Below are 1,506 nucleotides of genomic sequence, written 5' to 3' on the forward strand. Positions count from 1 at the left end.
GGTGGTACATGCCTGTAATCTTAGCATTAGCACACAGGAGGTAGTGGGAATGGTGGTACATGCCTGTAATCTTAGCATTAGCACACAGGAGGTAGAGGCTATCCTCTTGGTTACAAAGTGAATTTGAGGCCAATCTAGACTATATGAAAATGTGTTTTTTTGGGTTTTTTTTTTGTTTTTTTTGTTTTTTTTGGATTTTTGAGACAGGGTTTCTCTGTGTAGCTCTGGCTGTCCTGGAACTCACTTTGTTTGTAGACCAGGCTGGCCTCGAACTCAGAAATCCGCCTGCCTCTGCCTCCCGAGTGCTGGGATTAAAGGCGTGCGCCACCACGCCCGGCATTTGTTGTTTTTGTTTGTTTGTTTTTTGTTTTGTTTTTTCGAGACAGGGTCTCTCTGTGTAGCCCTGGCTGTCCTGGAACTTAACTCTGTAGACCAGGCTGGCCTCGAACTCAGAAATCCGCCTGCCTCTGCCGTTCCGAGTGCTGGGATTAAAGGCGTGCGCCACCACGCCGGGCTATGAAAATGTTTTAAAAAATCATTTTACTAGATGAATATTGTGGTGCCATTGTATATTGTTTTTTCTTTGTGTGTGTGTGTGTGTGTGTGTGTTTGTGCATATTGATTTGTATGTACATATACATATGGAAACCAGAAGTCAACACAAGTGTCTTCCACAGTCACTCTCCACCCTGGTGGAGCTTAATAATTCCACTAGACTGGCTTGGCCAGTGTCTATGCTTCCCCAGAGCTGAGAGTATAATGAAGCCCCATGCTCAGCTTTTAAACATGGGTTCTGGGAATCTAAGTTCATGTGTCCGTGTTTGTGATGCAAGCACTTTACTAAGCCATTACCCCAGGGTCTGAGGCGGGGTCTAAGTTGTTCAGATTGGTCTAGAACTTGTAGCCTCCAAAGTAACTAGAATTACAGATTCAGGTATGGTGCATTTTCTTTGAGAATATGATTTTAGTTATTTATTCAAAACTCAAACAGCTTTTTAATGTATCAAAATCCTATTCTTAGTTCCAGTTGATCCAAGCCTCATTATAGTGGTACAAGCCAAAGAGGATGCCTATATTCCACGAACAGGAGTTCGAAGCTTACAAGAAATTTGGCCTGGTTGTGAAATCCGGTATCTAGAAGGGGGTCATATCAGTGCTTATCTCTTTAAACAAGGACTCTTCAGGTAAGATGATTTGTCTTACCAGGTATTTATTTGTTGCTTGATTGGGGGATTTTTTTTTTTTTTTTTTTTTTTTTTTTTTTTGCCTTGAGAAATATATAGAGGCCAGCAAGGAAATAAGTAGACTAGAACATAAAACAAAAATACATACTACTTTATATTGTACACTGAGCTGTTTCTTCCTGTACTGTCTGTCCTCTTATTTTGTCCTCTAGAGAATAAAGGATGCATCCTTAGTGAGGTAACCCAATCACAAAAGAAGTCACTAGATATGCACTCACTGATAAGTGGATATTAGCCCAGAAACTTAGAATACCCAAGATAC

The 1,506-nt window shown here is 40.8% G+C and overlaps 1 protein-coding gene across 2 annotated transcripts in view; it reads left to right on the top strand.

Moving 5' to 3' along the window:
• The window catches only part of Abhd18 (abhydrolase domain containing 18), a 45,112-nt gene that overhangs the window by 41,726 nt on the left and 1,880 nt on the right, over positions 1-1,506 (top strand). For both annotated transcript variants that reach the window (XM_021195707.2, XM_029537520.1), the window contains one exon: positions 1,022-1,184. In XM_021195707.2, coding sequence (XP_021051366.1) covers positions 1,022-1,184 — 163 coding nt within the window. The remainder of the gene's footprint in view (positions 1-1,021; positions 1,185-1,506) is intronic.

This window comes from Mus pahari, chromosome 4 (assembly GCF_900095145.1).
Source record: "Mus pahari chromosome 4, PAHARI_EIJ_v1.1, whole genome shotgun sequence".
In the NCBI taxonomy this organism is placed as follows: Eukaryota; Metazoa; Chordata; class Mammalia; order Rodentia; family Muridae; genus Mus; species Mus pahari.